Source organism: Bufo bufo, chromosome 5 (genome assembly GCF_905171765.1).
Source record: "Bufo bufo chromosome 5, aBufBuf1.1, whole genome shotgun sequence".
NCBI lineage: Eukaryota > Metazoa > Chordata > Amphibia > Anura > Bufonidae > Bufo > Bufo bufo.
This window is the reverse complement of record NC_053393.1, coordinates 137373813-137397700: the sequence shown is the minus strand read 5'-3', so window position 1 is coordinate 137397700 and position 23888 is coordinate 137373813. Positions and strand designations below refer to the sequence as shown.

The 23888-nt window shown below is 42.0% G+C and overlaps 1 protein-coding gene across 1 annotated transcript in view; it reads left to right on the top strand.

Annotated features, from left to right (window-relative positions):
* Positions 1-23888, top strand: part of SNTG1 (syntrophin gamma 1) — a gene marked incomplete at its 3' end in the record, with an annotated part of 293950 nt that overhangs the window by 236882 nt on the left and 33180 nt on the right. Inside the window, exons 14-15 of the mRNA XM_040433887.1 lie at positions 4012-4164; positions 11521-11613. Of these exons, the coding sequence (XP_040289821.1) occupies positions 4012-4164; positions 11521-11613 (246 nt within the window). The remainder of the gene's footprint in view (positions 1-4011; positions 4165-11520; positions 11614-23888) is intronic.

Sequence of the window (23888 nt, the reverse complement as noted above, 5' to 3'; positions counted from 1 at the left end):
ACTCCTCCAGCTTTGAGTGAAAGGGCCAGGCAGTGGAGACGTAATCCTGCCGAGCTTTGTGATACTGCACTTGCGTTGTCACTTTAGGAATATGTGCATGCCTAATAAATCCCTGATGCTTGCCAGGGCTGGTTATCTATCTGTACTGCAGATCGCTAAATTGTGTCAAAAAACTATTTTATAGATATGTAAATTAACCTTAGATGAGTCCTGTCAGAGATGAGTCCAGCGTTCTCTGACTCTGAGCGCAGCACCGCCCCGCATCCTCCAAATCTCCTCCTTGCTCCCTGACGTCACAAAGCACGATGCGTAAGCTAGCGCATGCGCAGTTCGTTCCCTGAGGCTGATGCCAGCACAGGGAAGGAACACTATGCCAACACCAAGCATGCGCTAGCTCGCGCATTGCAAGATTACGGCGCTCTAGCTTTGTGACATCGGGGAGCAAGAAGGAGATTGCGGAGTATGCGGGGCGGTGATGGGCTCCTTCACAGTGGGCGTGGCCTCATTTACATATATATAAAATCGTTTTTCTGACACAATAAAAGCACAGAGAGCTATGGGGACTGGATATTGCGGATGTGCTAGCGGCGATTTAGCAGCCCATGTCTTCAGCTCTATACCCAAAATCCAGGTGACAGGTTCCCTTTAACAAAGGGCCAGGCACGATTAGTTCTCTACTGTTTGGCTCTGTCACCTAAAGCTGAGGGCCCTGGCAGCAATAAGGAATAGAGCTTTTGGTGTAGTGAGGTATAACTATGAGGCCCTCATTGTATCAAACAGCTCATTTGTATATGAGAAAAAGTAGCATTTCTCAGTAGCGAAGGCACCAATTGGGAAGGGAACAAACTGTTTGGAACTGGATCAGGATACCATAATGGATCTAACAGTCTTCATGCTTCTATATTTAAATATGTGGTGACACATTCCCTTCAGTGTTAGCATTTAGACCAGAGCTGATATTGACTTCTATTTACCTCTGTATTTTCATACTACACATCCATATACACTCACCTAAAGAATTATTAGGAACACCATACTAATACGTGTTGGACCCCCTTTTGCCTTCAGAACTGCCTTAATTCTACGTGGCATTGATTCAACAAGGTGCTGATAGCATTCTTTAGAAATGTTGGCCCATATTGATAGGATAGCATCTTGCAGTTGATGGAGATTTGAGGGATGCACATCCAGGGCACGAAGCTCCCGTTCCACCACATCCCAAAGATGCTCTATTGGGTTGAGATCTGGTGACTGTGGGGGCCATTTTAGTACAGTGAACTCATTGTCATGTTCAAGAAACCAATTTGAAATGATTCGAGCTTTGTGACATGGTGCATTATCCTGCTGGAAGTAGCCATCAGAGGATGGATACATGTTCTCATTCTGTTTACGCCAAATTCGGACTCTACCATTTGAATGTCTCAACAGAAATCGAGACTCATCAGACCAGGCAACATTTTTCCAGTCTTCAACAGTCCAATTTTGGTGAGCTCGTGCAAATTGTAGCCACTTTTTCCTATTTGTAGTGGAGATGAGTGGTACCCGGTGGGGTCTTCTGCTGTTGTAGCCCATCCGCCTCAAGGTTGTGCGTGTTGTGGCTTTACAAATGCTTTGCTGCATACCTCGGTTGTAACGAGTGGTTATTAGTGTTGAGCGCGAATATTCGAATTGCGAATTTTTTTCTCGAATATCGCAATTTCGAGATTTCGCGAATATTTAGAATATCGTTCTATATATTCGCGAAATAGAATATTCGTTTTTTTTCTTTTTTTTTTTTATTATATTTTTTTCTTTCCCACTTCCCTAAAGTTGTTCTTACCTGTCCTTTGGATTCCTGGCTTCCTGGCTGCTCCAGTCAGTGGCGTTTTCAACTTACTGCTATATTCCATATTAGCTAAATTACAATCTAATCTATATGTGTATTTTACGAAATTTCGCAATAGTCGCAATTGCGATGCGAGTAATATAACACGAAATATTCGCATGAAGATTTCAACTTAGCACTGCTATACTCCATATTCTAGCCTAATATGGAATATAGCTGTGCTAAGTTAGCACTGCTATATTCCATATTAGGCTAGAATATGGAGTATAGCTGTGCTAAGTTGAAATCTTCATGCGAATATTTCGTGTTATATTAGTCGCATCGCAATTTCGACTTTTTCAAATGTTCTTAATATTGCTCTAACTTCGTCTTTTAGAAATTTCGTAATATTGCTCTAACTTCGTCTCTTAGAATATTACGAATATTCTAAAAGACGAAGTTAGAGCAATATTACGAAATTTCGTAAAATACACATATAGATTGTAATTTAGCTAATATAGTGCTATAATCCCTTTTTTTTCCTGTAATTTTTTTTGCCTCTTCTGAACTTAAGTTTTGTAAAATATGTACACTATTAAAAATTATTACTATAGCAGTATATTAGCTTAAATACAATCTATGTGTATTTTACGAAATTTCGTAATATTGCTCTAACTTCATCTTTTAGAATATTACGAATATTCTAAAAGACGAAGTTAGAGCAATATTAAGAACATTTGCAAAAGTCGAAATTGCGATGCGAGTAATATAACACGAAATAGTCGCATGAAGATTTCAACTTAGCACTGCTATACTCCATATTCTAGCCTAATATGGAATATAGCAGTGCTAACTTAGCACAGCTATATTCCATATTAGGCTAGAATATGGAGTATAGCAGTGCTAAGTTGAAATCTTCATGCGAATATTTCGTGTTATATTACTCGCATCGCAATTGCGACTTTTGCAAATGTTCTTAATATTGCTCTAACTTCGTCTTTTAGAATATTCGTAATATTCTAAGAGACGAAGTTAGAGCAATATTACGAAATTTCGTAATATACACATATTAGCCTAGCCATAGTCATTAGCATAGGAACGTTGCCTTATACTATCAAGATAAATTTTCGCAATATGCGAAAAATAATTTCGCGATAATTGGAATAATTGCGAATATTCGATTTCGACGAATATAACACGAATATTCATGCGAATATTCGCGAAATATCGCGAAACCGAATATGGCACCTCCCGCTCATCACTAGTGGTTATTTCAGCCAACGTTGCTCTTCTATCAGCTTGAATCAGTCGGCCCATTCTCCTCTTACCTCTAGCATCCACAAGACATTTTTGCCCACAGGACTGCCGCATACTGGATGTTTTTCCCTTTTCACACCATTCTTTGTAAACCCTAGAAATGGTTGTGCGTGAAAATCCCAGTAACTGAGCAGATTGTGAAATACTCAGACCGGCCCGTCTGGCACCAACAACCATGCCACGCTCAAAATTGCTTAAATCACCTTTCTTTCCCATTCTGACATTCAGTTTGGAGTTCAGGAGATTGTCTTGTCCAAGACCACACCCCTAAATGCATTGAAGCAACTGCCATGTGATTGGTTGACTAGATAATTGCATTAATGAGAAATAGAACAGGTGTTCCTAATAATTCTTTAGGTGAGTGTATATCTATATAATACTTATTTACATAGTTTCAATATGTTCTTTAGCTATGTGCAGAGACTAAATATGCAGGTTGGTTATCTAATTTCTTTCTATCAGTTATATATAAGTGCCAGAAGTCAGCAAGTATGATGCAAATTAGGCTTCCTTTGTTTCTTTGAAGCGTTTGCCATTCCCATTGACTTACACTGCATCAAAATACTGTAAATGTATGAGTCCCCATGCCGCATATTTCATATTATTATTCTTCACTTTACAATGAAAAAGTTCTTGTAGATACAACCTACTTTAATTGTCCATTAATACTCAAATCTATGCAACCCCAACAGTTCAGTAGTAGATGTATATAATCTGTATTTGTAGTCATTTTTATTCATTTATTACCATTATTATTCAGACACCTTCAGCGTGTTTATATTGTGGCTGTGTTCTACTTAATATCATGGCTTGCATATCTATTAAAGCAAAGGAATGTAAGAAATATTACTTGATGTATGCCAGATTGTATAACTTCAGGTTTTCATCAGGACAGTGATCTTCTGGACCACCGAAAATACTGCTTTGGTGTCCAGTCGGAATCTGGAGAGGACTTGTACTTTTCTGTGGAGTTGGAGAATGAACTCATACATTGGGAGAAAGCATTCCAGACTGCAACTTTCCTAGAGGTTGAAAGGATCCAGGCAAGAAATGTTCTATAATATATAAATAATTAAATTAGCATAGAAAATTTTTCTGAAATGCTTGTATGTGCCAGGCATATATATTATAATATTTTGTATGTGTATATAGGTGAGTATGAGTAGTTCAATTAAGTTGAGTATTTACTCATAGCACAGGTACTTCAAGGAGAGAACATAGTATCCAATGGACCATGCCACGTTTTTTATGTCTAATTTCATTTGAAACTGAAAGAAACATGTTTAAATGTTAGTTAGCAGTGGACAGATTTGTATGTGTGAGTCGTTTTTTATATATTTCAAGGAAATCCTTTTAAAGCCAGTATATAACCTTTTTACAGAGCTGCCATCAGACAATACACGTGTAGCTGCTGTCAGGCAAATAAGTGGATCTTACTCATCTGTTGGCGCCAGTTCATCTGCCTTCCAATTCCCATCAGTTTATAGGAGCTGTAAACTTTTACAAATAAAATTATGGGAGAACTTGGTCCCCAATATAGTGCTGTTCATTTCTTATTAGTCTAGATGCATAGTCCCCAATTAGTGTTTCCTTCTCCATTTCCCATGGACTAACTAAATATATGCTATGGGTCTAAGACTGCATACAGATCATATTATTATACTTCATTTGAAAATAGTAGAGTCACTTAAAGGGGTATTCCAGATTGTATCATTTTTTAAAATTTATTTATATATTAGGAAATCATAACATTTTCTGATATATGCATATTTACAATTCTGCATACTGTACATATCTTTCTTATATAAGGCCGTTGACCCCTTCATGCAGTAGAATGGTATAGCTCCTGTATCAGTACTGAGTAATATATCCATGATACAACTGAAACTTCCATGGCATCAGTCATGTGCCACTCTCCTCATCATATTAACCCCTGACATTCAGTAAGCAACAGTGTTACATGACATACATGTGCTGGGAAGGCACATAGGATAAATATATGTGATAAATAGGACTGGTGTTGGAAGAATGATTTTTATTGTGGTTATTACAGTATCTACCTCACTGTGTTTATTTACATGGCTGCCTGTCACTAGGTGATGTCATGTTGTTAATAAAGTTTAGTGTTAAAAACACACACACACACACAAATTTGATTCTACATAGACAATGACAGACATGATGAGGTGCAGCTGCAGATTGTAATTCTGTATATACTGTACTTGTTCTGGTCGTCAGTACACTACTATTCACCTGCTAGATACCTGGGCAGTTAACTGAAAACCAGATGACATAATATTTGTGAGGGTCACATGACATCTCACATGACTGACGCCAGCTCTCCTATGGATGCATTTTACAGAATTAAAATGGGCCATACTATTATTTTTCTCTAGGGAAAGGCTATAATAAAGGTTTGCAAGCAAATTTTGAATAATTGTATGTTGTAAAATGGCTCAACATCCTACTCTATACATAAATAAATGTAATCATTACAACCCAGAATACCCCCTTAAGTAAAACCTCTGATGTCCACCAAACGTGTGCAATGGGGGACATGATATAGGTTAATAGACATAAGGAGTTCAGATGCCTTTAATATTTGTCTGTATGGGTCCCAGATGTTTCTGATGATGGCCCTGCCAGTTTATAGGGTACAAGCTTTAGTCATGCTAGAATGGAATGGCTACAGTTAGGAAATCCATCATGGAAGGAAGTTCTTGTCAGGGTATGTCCAGTGATATTGGAAATTAGTCTTATTTTTATTTTAAGCTTCATTGGAGAACACCCACAAGCAGCAAAATTGGATTGTAAGGTCTCCTGCTTAATTCTGATGATAGAATAAAAAATTTATAAGTATTTATCACTGTCAGCCTTCCTGTTATAGGATATGTTTTAATGAAAGGAACAGCTGGTATGCATATGGAAAAATAGTTTCACAGTATGTCTGGATACTAAAAATTAAAATTTTAGTCTAGATAATTATATCACATGCTGCTTTTTCAATGGAGAACGGTGCTTCAAAAGAGTTCAAGAGTACAAATACAATAAATATAACCGTGTCCATTCAACTACATTTTAAAAATAAAGAGGCCACATTTATATTTTCAGGCTGAGATTCCACTGACTGAGAAAATACAAGGAAAGAAATCACTTCTCTCATAGCGTTGTATTTATTATGGCTTGCTATTTTACAAAAATAAAAAAAAATGGTCAATTTTGTGCACAAAACAGCAATTTTCGGCTAAGCCTTGTGTATTACTTGAGAGGTGGGCATCCCGTGTCTCCTCATTTATGAGAAAATTCTAGTTGTCAGCATGATCTACCGTTGTACGTTTGACAGGTACCGTATGCGGCTATTAACACTTACATTCAAGGCAATTTCCTGTCTCTTGAGTTCCCGAGAACATTAATAAAATGTTACATGAGGATTTGCGGTCCAGATTCACTCTCACTTGTTATATTAATAAAATGTTATATAACATATTTTTGTTTTTTTCTTACATATAATTTATGTTAAAAGTCTAAATCACCTATTAACTAAACATGATATCAAATAAACATATTTATAAGATTGTTATTAGTCTATTTGGTCATTACACATGATTCATTTTTCTGGTATCTGATATTCCAATATTTGTGATAATCCAGTATATAGTATTAGCAAATAACTGTGAGATAATCCAAAATTTTAGAAGATCATTAAAGGGTCACTCCAGACAAAAACTAAAATGAATCATTGGGAAAAAGTCATGAACCTATACTTTTCCCTAAAGTTTCATTCAGCTGGATGGTTTCCTTACAGAGGTCCCCGGCTGTCCCCTACTAGGCCGCAGCTGAAGCTTGGTTTGCCATAACTACAGAGCAGTGCTGTCCTGAGGCACTTCGAAGTCAGTACAAGAAACAAACAGAATCATATAATGTCACAAAGAAGACTACCCCTCTGCAGGATCGCAACAGGACACCAATAATGAAGGGGATTGGATAACATTAAGATGTAAAATTACCTCAGGTTTATGTCTCTCAGGCTCCATGACACATCATTTCTAACTCCAGTTATCCATTTTCACCTTTATTGACAGCTGACTCATTTACTGGCCTTGGAGTCATGGAGATAGCAGCTACTTGATGCTGCAATGGAAGATATGTAGTAAGGGTGGGTTCACGCCACCGTCATGGTTTCCGTTTTTGTTTTCCGTTATAACATGGTTATAACGGGAAATAATGGAATTCATAAGACGGAAGTCAAAACGGAAGCCTTTAGGAGGTATTCTGTTTTGATCCGTCATAAAAGAAGTCTATGGGAATCATAACGGATTTGTCTGGTTCCCGTTATGCAAGATGGAAAACAAAGTCCTGTCGACAGGACTTTATTTCTCCGTTCTGCATAACAGAAACCAGACGGATCCGTTATGATTCCCATAGACTTCTATTATGACGGAAAGAAAAATGGAATGCCTTTTAAATGCTTCCTATATGCATTCCGTCATAATACAAGTGTATGGGCTGCCTAACCTATTCCTCCTGGTTTCCGTTATGCAGGACTGGACCTCCTAAAGGCTTCCATTTTGACTTCCGTCTTATGGATTTCGTTATTTTCCGATATAGCCATGTTATAACGGAAAACAAAAACGGAATCCATAACCCTAATGCGAACCCACCCTAACAGAAAAGCAAAAAGCCTGAATAATGGAAAAAATGTGGTAAACACTAGTGTTGAGCGCAAATATTCGAATATCGGCACTTCACTAATTCGCGAATATTTCGAATATAGTGCTATAAATTCGATATTTCGAATATTTTTTTATTTTATTTTTTTTATTGTTATATTTTTTCTTTCCCACTTCCCAAAAGTAGTTCTTACCTGTCCTTAGGATTCCTGGCTTCCGGGCTGCTCCAGTCAGTGCCCGTTGCCGCTTCTGACGACTTCCGTGCTCATGGAGCGTCTCCATCACCATGGGAACATCTCCATACTAGAATGTACTGTCGGATTTGAGAATTACGTTGAAATCGCAATTCGATTAATTCAAGTTATAATCAAATTTTGATTTCAACTCAGCACTGCTATATTCCATATTCGTTAATTCTAGCCTAATATGGAATATAGCAGTGCTAAGTTGAAATTGAAATTCGATTATTATAACTTGAATTAATCGCATTGCTATTTCAACTTGGACCTGGTTTACTATGGTTGGCTTGGTAGAATTAGCGAATATGACGAATGTATTCGTCATATTCCTCAAAACGAAGATAATAAAGTATTCTCCATCTTCGTTTTAGCTCCATATTCGTCAACTTCGCTAATTCTAGCAATCAAATAGGAAAGTTGACTATAGAGACAGCTAAGTTTAATTCGCTATGCGATTATATTACTTTGCTTTTTTTAATAAAAATTTAATAGTTGATTATTATAATGATTCTAGTTATAAAAAAAAAAAAAAGCTCAGTAATATAATCGCATAGCGAATTAAACACAGCTGTTTAATAGGTAGCTAGAGTTATAATAATCGGATTTCGATTTCAACTTAGCACTGCTATATTCCATATTAGGCTAGAATTAACGAATATGGAATATAGCAGTGCTAAGTTGAAATCGAAATTTGATTATTATAACTTGAATTAATCGAATTGCTATTTCAACTTGGACCTGGTTTACTATAGTTGGCTTGGTAGAATTAGCGAATATGACGAATGTATTCGTCATATTCCTCAAAACGAAGATAACGAAGTATTCTCCATCTTCGTTTTAGCTCCATATTTGTCAACTTCGGTAATTCTAGCAATCAAATAGGAGGGTTGACTATAGAGACAGCTGTGTTTAATTCGCTATGCGATTATATTACTTTATTTTTTTAAATTTTTATAAATAGAATCATTATAATAATCAAGTATTTAACTATTAATTTTTTTTTAAAAAAAAGCAAAGTAATATAATCGCATAGCGAATTAAACACAGCAGTCTCTATAGTCAACCTTCCTATTTGATTGCTAGAATTAGCGAAGTTGACGAATAGGTAGCTAAAACGAAGATGTAGAATACTTTGTTATCTTCGTTTTGAGGAATATGACGAATACATTCGTCATATTCGTCATCTTCGCTAATTCTAGATATCAAACCAATAGGAAAGTAGCCTTAAGTTAAAATCGCAATACGCGATTATTTAAATCGCATAATAATCGCGATAACTAGAATAATGACGAATATTCGATATCGACGAATATGAAACAAATATTCTAACGTATATTCGCGAATTTCGTCGAAATCGAATATGGCACCTGCCGCTCATCACTAGTAAACACCTATAACTACCAAGTTATGGCTGATTTTTTATTTTCCAGCTCAGTGGTCCTTTAAGACTACATGTGGCTGAGGCTTTGGCAGAAGCCTCTGTCACAGATTCTGGCAAAAAAGATGAAGTACCGCTGTAAGCAATGGTATTTTGTCTGGAAGAATGAAGGTATCCATGCCAGAAAATAGATCCTATTATATTGAATCGGATCAGTTAGACACAGTGTTGTCCAGCATAGCATATCCAGTTTGCATATCTGCTTCTATGCCGTAACAGAATACTAGAATTTGGTTACAGATAAGCACTTAGCCTAAGCAGAGGTGCTGTAAGTAAAGTAAGTGGCATTCCTAGTAAGTGATGTATGTTAGCATTTTGCTTTCATCTGGAGATTCTCTACTTTCTCATATAGAGTTTATGTTTTTGTACTCTAATAATCTAGAAAATGTGATTATCCTGAACCTCCAGGGTTCAATTAATATCAGACTGAAGATATTAAAGCTGATCTGTAACAATATAATAGAAGGGATTGTCTGGTCACTTTTTAAAAACAGCTCAGAATGGTGTAAAATAATAAAATACTTCATTCTCAGCATACCAGTCCCCTACTTTGGACATGTGACCACTGCAGCCAATCACTACTGTAGAGTAAAAATATAAAGCGTGAATTATTGTATTGTATTGTTCAATAGAATATTACATGCATATTTTAGTATTTAAAGGAGTATTCCATGTTAGACCTTTATAGCATATCTGGAAGATCAGGTTTGAGATATAGCTGGATATGCAATAGATCATGTAGAATATTAAGTCAAAGTAATCAGGGCTAACGTGAAAAAAGACTATTTATAAAATACCTTTAATATATCACATGGATGGGTGAGGGAACAAATGTGTCCATATTAAAATGGCTATATAGCCAATAACGAACTCCCACACAAAAAAAAAGAGGAAACATCCTGTGGAATAAATACGTATGCAATAGGGAAAATGGGGGGGGGGGATGTGGTGACCTATCCCTATGTCACCCTGTGTATTCCTTAGCCCAGGGTAACCCTCTGATGGTGGAGGTTCCCTGTCCCCATTCCTAAGGCTGCTATATCCCTATTGCTTCCCTACAAGAGTAATCGGACTGTCAGTATGTGGGCTCCCCATTAGTAGACATCATCTGACTTCACCATTTCACTCTGGGGATCATCTTGTCCCACCTGCATCCGGGAGCTAAGTATCATCAGCAGTCATCTGCTTTTCAGTGTCTCTTTATCTTTACTTTTTTCTGTTCTTTACTACTGTTTACCACCCCCTGATGAACCTCAATTTAAAGGGGAAACGTGTCAGGGTTACTGTACCAGCTTCATTCTTGTTTATGGTTAGGAGCATATATTGCTTCATTATTTTACTCTTGTGGGGAAGCAATAGGGATATAGCAGCCTTAGAAATGGGGACAGGGAACCTCCACCATCAGGGGGTTTCCCTGGGCTAAGGGATACACAGGGTGACGAAGGGATAGGTCACCACATCCCACTCCCCGTTTTCCCTATTGCATACATTTATATTCCACAGTATTTTTCCTGTTTTTCTTCTTTTTTTTTTTGTGTGTGTGTGAGTTAGTTATTGGCTATATAGCCATTTTAATATGGGCACATTTGTTCCCTTACCCATCCATGTGATATATTAAAGGTATCTTATAAATAGTCTTTTTTTCACGTTAGCTCTGATTACTTTGACTTAATAGCATTTCCACAGCATACCTATCTCCAGAACCTGGGGTCCCTATCCACTTCCTTTCTGATGAGGCGGATACTGGCCACCACATCCAGATAGAGAATAAATGGAGAAGTGGCTTTGTGTACCGGTCTCTCAGTTCACATTGATGGGTGTTAGTAGAGGGAGCATGTTCTACTGTTTCTATGACAAACATGCAGCCACCTCTCTATTCATACTGTAAATGGTTGTGGGGAACCTCCATTTAAAAAAAATAAGTGTGGGGCATCTCTCAGATATTCATGACAGATCCGGTGGCCACAGTATGCTTTACATGTCTGAGAAGAAAATACCCATTTAATGCATTTTAGTTATATTATTGACTAATGGTGAATTATCCCCTTTCAGTGTAAAACGTATGCATGTGTCATTGAAAGTCATCTAATGGGACTTACCATTGACTTTGGCATGGGATTCATCTGCTTTGATGCTGCAACAAAGGTAACTCATTCTATTTTAATGGGAGTGATTTCTTTTTATATCAGCCTATGTATAATAATTAGTGATATGATGAGAATATTGTTTGGAATTCGAAATGGATTCCATAAGGCCGAATTGGTAGGGGGATTCCATTTGGGTGCAAATAAATTCTATCCAAATCAAAATTACTCCAGTTGCCCTGAAAAGTTGTGGATGACATTCTGGACAGCAAGAGGAGCAGAGCAGATTAATACATACTGTAGTTTTATAGAAAAAGATTGACTCATTTTCATTCCTACTCATTCTGAACTTTGAAGTCAAGTATGCGGTCCTATCAGTGATTGACAGCCTTTTCTCTATGACTGTGTATACAGAAATAGCTGTCACTGATAGGACCGCCTCCTTGACTTTAAAGTTCAGAATAAATAGAAAATAAAATGTTTACAATAATTTACAGAATATTTTCTGACAAAACTATATGTGTTTGTGACATACCTGTGACTTAAAAAAAAAAAAATTCAGATAGGGGCCTTGGCAAGGGCAGGAAGGAAGCATGGCTAGCAGATGTAACAAATGCATCTTCCGTTACACTGATTTTCTTGGCTGCTGTAGATTTGTGTTTAGGTGAATGGACTGCCAGAGGTCTAACCCTTGTCATAAATTAGGTGCATCCTCCAGCTGTGCAGGGGATATCAAGACCAGCACAGAAAGCTCCCCATTTGCTTTTTCCCCCAGACACAATGTCACCCTAGTACATGGGCTATGTTTGTGTTGCAGTTCTTCCAGATTGAACTGAATGGGACTAATCTTCAATACCATAAACAAGACTGGACTCTGGGAAAAAAGCAAACCAATTGTTTTTATTCCTGGACATTTTTTTTTTGTTCATTTCTAAATAAATTATGATGCAAAACTTAAAATGAATTAAACTACATCATACTGTAGGATATTGGAAATCTTTAACATGATAAATAGAGATGAGCGAATTTCTCAAAAATTCAAATCGGTCAGTTTGCTGAATTTTCTGAAAAGATTCCATTCGATTCAAATGTATTTGTGGCGAATTGCATTACAAACAGCTATTTCCTGGCTGCAGAGAGCCTGCATAGTGGTGTAAAACACTGTGTCTTGCAGTTTCGCGCATAAGGAGTCTACTGTGGTAGTGAACCAATACTTTGAGTCGGTATGACACACAGATGACAGGTGTCACTCTTAGAATGAATGCACACTTCACTTATTCAGGCAGTTATGGGGCCAAAATAACTCAAGTGTGAACTCAGCCTTACAGGTCAATGTTAGCGTCAAGAAGAAGCGCACTCCTTTTACATTGTCGTCAGATGATTCCACATTGATGTCTACAGAACATTTATACAAGTAGAGCCCCCTGACAGAGTAGAGAGGGTGTCAGCAGTAAATTTGTGTTGATGTCACCGATTATTTTGCCCTTCCTCTGATCCATCAGAACAATAACTCCCAAAAAACTAATCCTGTCTGTTGAGCCTCCGCCTTCACTCGGTCAGCATTTGGTCAGTAATCCATCAGTATTGCTAAAGCCAAAAAAAAAACAGGAGTGCATCCAAAACAGAGATGGAATATTTGCATGTCTTCTGTGTTTAGTACCCACTCCTGCTCCAATTCTGATGGGACCATGTTATACAGGCCTTACAGCTGCTACATAGACAGGGGCCGTTGTGCGTCTCATTTTTCCTTCCTTCTGACAGATCAGAAGAAGGGTCAAATAAATGATGGTGTCAACAAGGCCAAAAAGGCAAAATAGTGGCCCAGGGACATAATATTGAGGTAGCATGGATAAGGAGACCACAGAGTGGTGATGTGGCAGCATGAGGAAACCACAACGTGGCCCAGTGTCATATTGGTGAGGTGGCAGCAGCATGACGAGACCATAGAGTGGCCCGGTGACAGAGTGGGGAGGTGGAAGCAGCATGAGGAGACCGAAGAGTGGCCCAGTGACATAGTGGTGAGGTGGCAGCAGCATGAGGAGACCACAGAATGGCCCAGTGACAGAGTGGTGATGTGGCGGCAGCATGAGGAGACCACAGAGTAGCCCAGTGACGAGTGTTGATTGCGAATATTCTAATCACAAATTTTATTGCAAATATTGGTACTTCGAGAATTTGCGAATATCTAGAATATAGTGCTACATCTTCGTAATCGCAAATATTCTAGATTTTTTTTCATCCGTACCCATGACCCCCCACTGATTTATGCTTGTTGTCCAATGAGAGGGCTGCAATATATTTGACTTTAGGAGTAGTGTTGATCACAAATTTTTTGTTGGAAATTTTTATTGCAAATTTTCTGATTGTTGATTTTCACAATTAAGAAAATAATAACTGGAGATCACGAATTCTCAAATTCGCAAATATATGATGAATATTCGCCCAAATATTTGCGAAATATTGTGAATTTGAATATTGCCCCTGCCGCTCATCACTGCCAGTGACATAGTGTTGAGGTGGCAGCAGCATGATGAGACCACAGAGTGGCCCAGGGAAATAGTGGTGAGCTGGCAGCAGCATGACAAGATCACAGAGTGGTGATGTGGCAGCAGCATGAGACCACAGAGTGGCCCAGTGACATAGTGGGGAGGTGGCAACAGCATGAGGAGACCACAGAGTGGCCCAGTGACAGAGTGGGGAGATGGGAAGCAATACCAGTACCAGCTGAAGATGGTGGCTGGCAGTAGAAGCACCTGGCAGCAGGTGTGGCAACAGGCAGGTGACAGCATCAGAATAGTAGCTGAAGCAGGTAGCCAGAAGAAACAGGTCTCTTTTGTCAAAGTGTAGGTGTGGCACAATGGATGATCTAGTCTGATGCATCAGGCACTGGTGTTTGAAAATCCTGGCTGATCCACGCTAGTGCTGAGCGGCATAGCAATATTAGTTTTTGCAATATTCTGTGAATTTCTCACATAATATTTGCAATAAATTAGCAAATTCTAGAATTCGTGATCTCCAGTGATTATTTTCGCGATTGCGCAAATCAGCACTAATGATGCTCATATTTTTTGGCGCAATACGGGCAACTTTACATTTTATCAGGTCTGAGTAGATATTACTGATTGGTGCACTAAGTATTGTTGTGATATCACAGCACTATGTCTGTAGCATTTATGTATGGACAGCAGAGAAACAGTAATTCCTATCACACTAACTAACACCCTGCACTGGAACCTATCAGCTACACTATATCACTAGCTAACCTACACTGACTGATCTCCCACTAACTATCTGTATTAGATATATGAGCTAACTAACTATCTAATGTAATTGGATAAGTAATAAGATCTAGATGAAAGTACAGAGCACAGCTCTCTCTCTCAGAACTGCAAAACAAAACAGCAGAAAATGGCTGCTGGGGAGTTTCTTATATAGGAAGGGGTAGGCAATTTTCCTATTGGTTGCTAGGGATGTTGCTAAGCTCTGACAAAGATATTGCAGCCTTCTCATTGGCCCACAAGCAAGAAGGGAGGTTACTGATGGAAAAAAAATCTAGAATATTTGCAATTACGAATATATAGCACCATCTTTGCAAAATCTCAAAGTGCCGATATTCGTAATATAAATTTGCGATTAGAATTTTTGCTATGAACACTAATCCACACCTGATTCATCTTCACAAAGGTCAGTTTCTCCACATTTTGGGTGGGCAGGCAAGTTCTCCTTGGGGTAACTGTACCTCCTGCCACACTAAACACCCGCTCTGATGCCACACTTCTGGCTGGACAGGAAAGCTTGTCCAGGGCAAACTCTGCCAGTTGCGGCCACAAATACAGTTTGGGTGCCCAGTAGTACAGGGGATCTTTGATATGGGGTGGCAGGGTACACTCCAAATATGTCACAGCCTGCTGGTTCAAGTTCTGTTCTGTGTCTACCTACTGCTGCTTGTGAGTAGTTTCTTCAGTAGGCGGGTAAAGAAAACTGCTCATCAGCGACTCTAGACTCAAGTTTTTGCTGATGGAGCTGGTACTGCTCCTGCCCCCCCCAGCAGCCATGACAGTGGAATGTGAGCACAGAGGGCCTCTGGTCAGACCTGCGTTAGGATGGGCTATGGCGCACAAAAGCAGCGGCCAACAGACTACATAGGATGTCTCGATAGTAGTTCAGTTTGTCCTCCCTCTCAGAGGGTGTAAAAAAAGGCCCCCAGTAGCAAGGGTCTAACATGGTGAAGAGCCAGTAGTCATCCCTCTACTAAATGGTGACATGCAAGCAAGTAAGCATGCATCGGGCCATTTGCGCAATGACTCGTACGGACTCCCTGCCTCCATCTCTGCATGCTGCCACAGTGTGTCTGGATCCTCTGCCTCGTCTTCCTCATCGCCCTGTAGCTCCTCTGGATGTTCCTGCTCCTCCTCTCCTTTCACCTGTGTAGAAAAACCACCCATTTCTCTACACATTGTTTGTGCTCGAATGTCCTCCTCCTCCTCCTCTAGTTCAGCCCCCACAGGGCTCAAGTGGCTGTGAGTCGCCATGTCTCCTGTCCCCTGGCCAGCCAGATTTAGCAGTATGTGCTCCAGGACATGAATCTGTGGAATTACATTGTTCATCCTGTAGAGAAGGCAACTGACAAATAAAGTGGCCTCCTGAAAGGGCCCGCCTAAATGGCAGATGTCACTCATGAGCTGCCACTAGCTAACATCTAATCCATACACAGTGGAGTACCTCTCTCCGCTTGTATCATCAAGAAATCGTTTATGACCTTTCTCTGTTCATATAATCAGTCCAACATATGGAGGGTAGAATTCCAACTGGTGGAAACGTCGCATATCAGCCTATGTTGGGGGATGCCGTTCTGCCGCTGCAGCTCAAGAAGGGTGTGCTTTGCGGTGTACCAGTGGCTGAAGTGCATCCAAAGTTTCCTGGCCATTTTCAGGATGTCTTGCAGATGGGTGGAAGACTTCAGGAACCGCTTGACAACCAGATTAAACACGTGCGCTGTGCCGATGCATGCTCTTCTTGCTGTCGGTTACCATGGTTCAGATTTTGAGTTGTTGAGGATAAAGCCAGGATTCGATTTCTTCATGAAGGACGTGGAGCAGTTCCTCCCCTAGGTGCCGAATAGCGTGACACCGCCGTGCCTTGCACATGTGGTATGCTGGTGGAGCACTATGAATTGTCCCTGCAGTGGAGGCTGAGGACACGGTGGAGGATGAGGAGGCAGAGGTGAACATTGTCGCAAGACCAACGGCGTGAAAACGTAGAGGCGAAGTCACCTGGCCAAGTTCCTGGTGTGGCTGGGCAGTAACAACATTTACCCAGTGGGCTGTAAAGGACATATATTGTCCTTGACCGTAGTTACAGCTCCACACGTCAGTGCTGCTGTGCACTTTGGCAGATACCGACAGGCTCAAGGACTGACCCACCTTCTGTTCTACACATGTGTGCAGGGCTGGTACTGCCTTTTTCGCAAGGAAATGACGGCTTGGGACTCTTCACTTTGTCTCGGCACAAGCCATCAGTACTCTGAAAGGTGCAGAGTCCACCACTTGGAAACTGAGGGACTGCAGCACCAGCAACTTGGCCAGGAGCATGTTCAGCACAAGTATGAGTGCACAAATACTGTTGTCCCTTGGCAATTGCTTCGTGATCAATTGCTGATGGAATGACTGACGAGGCGTAGGAGGAGGAGGAGCAGGAGAATCAGGACCAGCAGATGATGGGAGGAACAGACAGCTCCATTCGTCTGAGGTGGTGGAACCTTGACTGCATGAAATTGGTTGTGTGCCACTGGGTGATGCAGCGGTTGCTACGGCAGGCTAGATCACCACATTGAAGCCACAGTTCACCCAGGCCACTATATGGTGATGCTGCATGTGTTGACGCAGGGCTGTGGTGCCAACATTGACACCATGGCCACGCTTTAACTTCTGGCAAAAAATTCTGCAAATGTTTACCTTCTACCGGCCTAACAAAAAATTGCCACATCGCCGAGTATGGAATTTTCTCCCCAACACTCTGCGCTGACTGCCTGCTACCACTGCCTCCGTCAACCCCTGCAGTGCCACTTTCCAGGCCTGTAGGCTCCTGTGAAGCGGGTGGTCTACCCCGGGCATGTTTGGCTCCCGACCTCCTACTACTGCCACCCTGCTGACTCGCAGCCACTCTGCCACCCTGCTGGCTCAGCCGCTGCCTCACGCGCAAGCTGCCACCCTCTTCTCCTGATGAAGCCTCTTCTTTACCTAGCTCTCAAGTGCGATCGGCTACATCATCATCATCATCCGCTACTGTCTGCACATCACTGATGTCCCCCTTAACGGTCTCAGGGCCAGGAGCCTGACTGCTTGCAACACCTGCTCCTACGCGACTCTCATCATCACTACTTGCCATCGACAGGAGGAAGCAGTGGATGTTTCCTCGAGATCTTGGCTGGGCAGTAGCTGCTGACTGTCCTCTAGTAGCTTGTCCTCGCTGAAAAGTGGAGCTAAACCTACGGCATATAATACTTCTCGCTCTGAGGGAACTGAAAATGACAGAGGAAGGTGCAGGACAGGTGTGGGCACAGGGGCTGCTCCTGGGCTATTTCAACTAAGCGTTGTGTCATAGGAATCCACAGTCTCTTGGCTGGGGGTGTCTGATGTCACCTGCGACGAAGTCGAAGACCGAGTCAACCATTCAAGCACGGCTGGGTTGCTGGTCAAGACACGACCGTTGGATGACACCAGGAGCTCAGGCCTCTCGCTGCGACTCCAGCTGCCACAATGACATTTTGGCCACTGCCCATTCCCTTTGAAGGGCCTGTCACCTGTCTGGTTGACATAATGTATAATAAAAGAATTAAATTAAAATAATACCCCCCAAAAAAGGCTGTAGTACAATGTTACTTCACCTAAAACTCCAAAAATAATTAGCAAAACCACACAAAACCCCCGGAAGAAGTGCACCAGCGAAACATACATCGGACTTCTGGCTCTCCCCAAACTGATAAGTATTTTATTATTTGTGGTCAGGACCTAAACGATTGGAAGATGCCCAACCACCACCCCCCTACCTAATTGGCCTGAGGTGTGCCTTGGCCTCACTAGGTCGGTATGCCTGAAAAAGGGGGCATACCCTGAATGTGATGGTTGAATGACTGAATGAATAATGGGAATGGGTGGGCAGGGGACGTCCGAATGCCGACGTGCTGCCTGGGAGAGCCAGACTGCTTAAGACAGGTACCGGCCCCTCCCACAAATCCAGGCTAGCCTGCGGCCAGCCTTAACACTTGTGGTCAGGACCTAAACGATTGGAAGATGCCCAACCACCACCCCCCTACCTAATTGGCCTGAGGTGTGCCTTGGCCTCACTAGGTCGGTATGCCTGAAAAAGGGGGCAAAACCCACCAGTGAGGGAAGGACTGGCCTGAGGTGCTACTCTGCCAATGTACTGAATGCTTGGACCAGCTCCGCTTGTGGCTCCGGGATATACCGTACAAAGCACCCCGAGCGCCAGCGCCCCAAGTGTTCAATGATATGCACAGGTACTCCATGCTGGACGCTGCGGATGCCGCACCGATGCGGAAAGAATGCCCCGAGAATTGAGCCGGATTCAATCCTACACTGGTCAACAGGATGCGAATATGTTTGATGAACTGGCTGGACGTCAGTGGACCAACAGGGAATGGAAGTAATGGGTCGGTGGGGCTGTGAAGACTGAGGGCCAGCAAGAGGTTGTCCAAGACTGTCACTGGACACCATGCGTTTGTGGTCTGGAAGAACTTTAACTACATGGCCGGGACCTACCTGCCTTGTTCTGTTGTGAGGCAACTGCAAATGAGTTACTGCCCATCCTGACTAAATCTCCCTTGCGGAGAGCCACCGCCCCTTGTCTGGCCTGTGTCACTTCACCTGGTCTTAAAAACCCGTAAAACGCCAAGTACATCGCCGCCTTGATCACCAGGCTGGGAAGGACTCTGAATGGTGACAATGTGAGAACTTCCGACAGGCTATGAAACGTGTCCCCCTTGATAGGTCGACGGACCAACTTGACCGTGACCTGGCTTTTTTGAATGCCTCTGAGGATGGCCTTGATCGGGTGAGCTGAAAATATAGAGGGTCTGTCTGGCTCTTGAAGTGCCAAAAAAAATGCTGCACCCCAGCCAAATATAGCCTAATGGTGTTGTAGGATAAAGCCAATACCGAATGACAATAAGACACGAAAGCCACCATATACTTGACCTGACCTGTGTCACCTCTAGGATATGCCAACTTAAAGTTCGAAAAACCACCCACGCTCGGCGGTACGACCGCAACGTACTGGCCGACAAAGACTTGGTAATGAGTGAACTGGCGACCCCAATCAGAGAGTCTAATCCAAGACCAGCAGCCGCCAGTCCGGTACCGGGGTGCCCACTGAGTCTGCTTCTGGGTTCTGTAAGAAAAAGCGAGAAAATCAAAACGAGATAAAGCATCAGCTGCAACGTTGCTGACCCCGTCCAAAAACAGGGCATGAAAATGAAACCCCTGTCCCAGAGCTATCCAGGTCAATCTACGCATGAAAGACCTGATGAGTAACGATTTAGATCTGCCCTTGTTAATGATCTCTGCGGTCGCCATGTTGTCAGTGTGGAAAACCACCGTGTGACCCGACCACCTATGCCCCCAGACTATAGCAGCTGCTACGATAGGAGAGATCTCGAACAATGCCGACATCTGAGAAAACCCCGGCACCTGTAGCACGTGTGTGGGCCATGAGCCGGCGCACCAATGTGAGCCAAATATGGCCGCGAAACCTACCGAGGCAGCCGCGTCTGAAAATACGTGTGGAGAATCAGAAGTGGCCCTCGGAATAACCATGGAAATGCCGTTCCACCCACTGAGAAATCTGTCCCACATGAACAGATCTGCTCGGGCGTTCGCATTAAGATGCACTGATGCGTCCAAATCACTGGTCTGTTGTAATAAGACTAGCAATCTTGAAATGAATGATCTACCCTGAGGAATGATCCTCATGGCAAAGTATAACATGCCCAACAGAGACTGCAATTCTCTCTTGGTGCAAACCTGAGACATGAGCAAGGAACGGACACCTGATTTGATTATGTCGAGTTTGTCTTGTGGCAGACTGGCTGACATGGCACGTGAATCCAGAGAGATCCCCAAGAACGTGACAACCTGCGCAGGCCCTTCTGTTTTGTGTTCGGAATGTTTAACTCCTTGAAGACCTGCAAGAGAACCTGCAAGTCAACAGGTGCCTGTGAGGGTTCTTCGATCAACAGAAAATCATCCAGGTAGTGAATGACATTCTGGCAACCCTGTTCCAACAAAATCCATTCCAGTGCCTGCGCTAACCTGTCAACAGACTGGGGCTGCTCTAGGAACCAACGTCAACTTGGTGGGGAATAGTACGCATCTCTCCATTTGATGCCATGCCACTGCCAGAGAGATGGGCTAATGGGCAGCAGTTTGAACGCATCAGAGACATCTGCTTGGACAGCCAAGCCCCCATGCCTGTCTGAAGAATGACCTGGATAGCCTGGTCTACGGAAGTATACTTCAAGGAAAATTCCTCGGACGGAATCAACGAGTTGGGACTAGGAACGTGGGAAGAATGTGTAGCAGACAAATCATGAATCAAACAAATTTATTGGAATATTTTCCCTGCACCACCCCCACCGGGCTCACCCTCCAAGTGCAGAAAGGAGGGGACTGGAAAGGACAATTATGAAACCCTTGTCCAGCTCAACTGCCAAGAGTGAATCCACCAGACCAGCATGTTTAGAAGCCGACTGCAAGTTGGGGCATTCATGAGTCTGCTGGGGCAGGTTGATGAGCCCAGTGTGAAACCCCCGTGAAACCCTTCCACCAGGAATGTACGGAACGGCTGAACCGGATGAAGCTGCAGCAGCTGGTCTAGTGCCTCCACATTCACCCGGCTCAGTCACGCCGGCTTCAATGTGCAGACCGTGACCGGATGTGCCCTAAAACATGTGGCACAGACATGCAGGAGCCTGCACTGGCTGAAGTTGCAGATGGCGTAGACCACTGCAAACAACACAACAACACCACAAAACAACAACAATAAAAAACGAAAAAAAACAACCTGTTAACCCTACGACCTGCTGCCCGTAAGCTGACAAACAAAATGACGGAATCTAAGCCCCTCCCCTTCCCCCCCCCCCCCCCAGCAGCGTGAAACGATTGAACGAAAAGCCTTCGAGGCTGACAGGGAGTATGATAGTCGTTTCCACTGACGTATGAAGCGAGCCTGAGTTTGTGCGAATCTGTGACGTGGCAGATTAATTAAAAACGAATACCGCGGGCTAAAGAACCTACAGACGTGGTAGGTGATGTATGTAAGTATAGGATTTGTGGAAAACAGACCGTATGACACTAGTCTACGAGATGAAACGGGGTGTGTATGTCGTGCGAGCGTGTAGCTGTATTGGCGGATGTACCTATGCTAGAGGTGTATGGAAGAAGCTTGGTGGATAAAGTGTTTTTTTTTTTTTATTTATTTATTTAACAATCCACTTATACCCTTTTTTTTTTTTTTTTTTTTCATTTGAACAACCCACTTTTTTTTTTTTTTTTAACTTTATTTAACAATCCACTTGTACCCCTTTTTTTTTTTTTTTTTTTTCATCAAACTGCCTGATGTGCGAACTATGTGTCTAAGGTATGTATGTAGTGTATGTGATGAGTGTCAAACATGTGCACAAGCAGCAACTTTGTAAGTAAGCAGCGTGAAACGATTGAACGAAAAGCCTGCGAGGCTGACAGGGAGTATGATAGTTGTTTCCACTGACGTATGAAGCGAGCCCGAGTTTGTGTGAATCTGTGACGTGGCAGATTAATTAAAAACGAATACTGCGGGCTAAAGAACCTACAGACGTGGTAGGTGATGTATGTAAGTATAGGATTTGTGGAAAACAGACCGTATGACGTATGACACTAGTCTACGAGATGAAACGGGGTGTGTATGTCGTGCGAGCGTGTAGCTGTATTGGCGGATGAACCTGTGCTAGAGGTGTATGGATGAAGCTTGGTGGATAAAGTTTTTTTTTTTTTTTTTTTAACTTTATTTAACAATCCACTTGTACCCTTTTTTTTTTTTTTTTTTTTTTCGTCAAACTGCCTGATGTGCGAACTATGTGTCTAAGGTATGTATGTAGTGTATGTGATGAGTGTCAAACATGTGCACAAGCAGCAACTTTGTAAGTAATCAACTCAGTAATGGCACCAGGACCCAGCTGCCAGAGTTTAACCTGCTGAGCCCAGATGACTCGCAGCCCCTGTGTGAACTTAGATACAGGTTATGCTGAGACAGGCAATGAGCTCCAACTATGTGACAATGCTGCCCATTGGTGCCAAAACTTGAATTGCATGTGCCTGAACGCAGTGAGGAGAAGCGATCCTCCGGCACACTTCCCCCTCTCTACACACCCTCCTACCCTCCTCCACGTTGCCACGCTCCCCAAACAAACCAGTTATCTTGGAAAACGACCTGAACAGCTTGCAGACTGAAGGGAAAGGTACACCCGGCTTCTCTGAGATCTGACCCGTGCAGGACGCTTGCTGATGACGTCACACCCGGAAGTAGCAGACGTCCGAATGCCGACGTGCTGCCTGGGAGAGCCAGACTGCTTAAGACAGGTACCGGCCCCTCCCACAAATCCAGGCTAGCCTGCGGCCAGCCTTAACACTTGTATTGTGCCACTTTTTGGCTTTGATTGTGTATACAGTGGGTCTCTGGCTTCCATATTGTCAGCTATAACATTATCTTAATTTTGCCATCAATAGTGTTGAGCGCGAATATTCGAAAAGTTATAAAAAATTTTATCTCGATTATAGCAACTTCGAGAATTTGCAAATATTTCGAATATAGTGCTATATATTTGTTTTTCAAATATTCAGCATTTTTTTCCATCTGAAGTCATGATTCCTCCCTGCTTCTTGCTTGTGGGCCAATGAGTCATTGGCCCACAAGCAACTTAAGAAGGGAGGAATTATGACTTCAGATGGAAAAAAATTATGAATATTCTAAAAAACAAATATATACAGTTGCAAGAAAAAGTATGTGAACCCTTTGGAATGATATGGATTTCTGCACAAATTGGTCATAAAATGTGATCTGATCTTCATCTAAATCACAACAATAGACAATCACAGTCTGCTTAAACTAATAACACACAAAGAATTCAATGTTACCATGTTTTTATTGAACACACCATGTAAACATTCACAGTGCAGGTGGAAAAAGTATGTGAACCCTTGGATTTAATAACTGGTTGAACCTCATTTGGCAGCAATAACTTCAATCAAACATTTCCTGTAGTTGCAGATCAGACGTGCACAA